This window comes from Nannochloropsis gaditana, assembly GCF_000240725.1.
Source record: "Nannochloropsis gaditana CCMP526 unplaced genomic scaffold scaffold959, whole genome shotgun sequence".
NCBI classification, from domain to species: Eukaryota; class Eustigmatophyceae; order Eustigmatales; family Monodopsidaceae; genus Microchloropsis; species Microchloropsis gaditana.
In genome coordinates, this window is record NW_005802994.1 from 1 (window position 1) to 937 (window position 937).

Consider the following 937-nt stretch of genomic DNA (forward strand, 5'->3'; position numbering starts at 1 on the left):
CCCCCCACGCCTCGTTTCCCCTCTTGCCCGCCCCCTCCCACGCAGGGCCTCGGCAAGACGATCCAGGTCATCTCCCTCTTTGCCCTGCTCCGAGAGAAGGGCGTGAACGGCCCCTTTCTGGTGGTGGCGCCGCTGGCCACCTTACCCAATTGGGTCCTTGAGGTCCGGAAATGGTTGCCTTCGGCCAGTGTTTGTCTTTACCATGGCACGGTCCCGGAGCGGCAGGCGCTGCGGGAGGAGCAGATGCCGGTGGGGAGGGAGAGGGAGACGAGCAAGCTTTTCCCCATCGTGGTCACCTCGTACGAAATGGCTTCCATTGACCGGAAGCACCTCATGAGGTAAGCCTCTTGGTCCTTACTTTTGGTGTGGCGGCTCCAATTTCGACCCCGATCTTGCCTGTCGAGGCCCCGACCCCGGGGGTGGATGGCTTTGCCAGGATTGGTTGCGAGACTTGCGAAGGGGCGGCAAAGTGCCCTGAGTGGGGTTGCGGTAGAGTGGAAGGCGAGAGGGAGTCCGGCGCAGGGGTCGATATCTTCCCAGGCATCCCCAGTGCTTTCCACGATCCTTCTCGATCGCTTGCCTTGATTTATTCGCTGTTCCTCCCTCCCTCCCTCCCTCCTTAGTTATCACTGGCGGTGGCTCGTTGTGGATGAGGGCCAACGGATCAAGAACCGAAACGGTCGCCTCTTCAACGAATTGAAAGAGATTCCCTCCGAATCTCGTCTTCTCCTCTCAGGAACCCCCATCCAGAATTCGCTCGGTAGGTCCTTCGCAGCCCCGCGCATTCTGTGCACACTCTCTGGGCGAAGGGGGGAGAGAAGCGAGGGAGGGTTGGCAATGTGTTCCGTCGGTATAAGGCATGCGGCAGACACTGCACGTACGAACTTTCAAAGGAGCTCACACAGCCGCCGCTCCCTCGTTCCACGTGCCCCCCCCC

At 60.8% G+C, this 937-nt stretch overlaps 1 protein-coding gene across 1 annotated transcript; it reads right to left on the bottom strand.

Annotated features, from left to right (window-relative positions):
• Window positions 1-689: 689 nt before the first annotated feature.
• NGA_2119500 (uncharacterized protein) lies at window positions 690-792 on the bottom strand (the record flags this gene model as incomplete). Its single annotated transcript, XM_005853313.1, has 1 exon — window positions 690-792. A coding segment is annotated over one exon (103 nt), but the record flags the coding sequence as incomplete, so codon positions are not given.
• Between the last annotated feature and the right edge of the window lie 145 nt (window positions 793-937).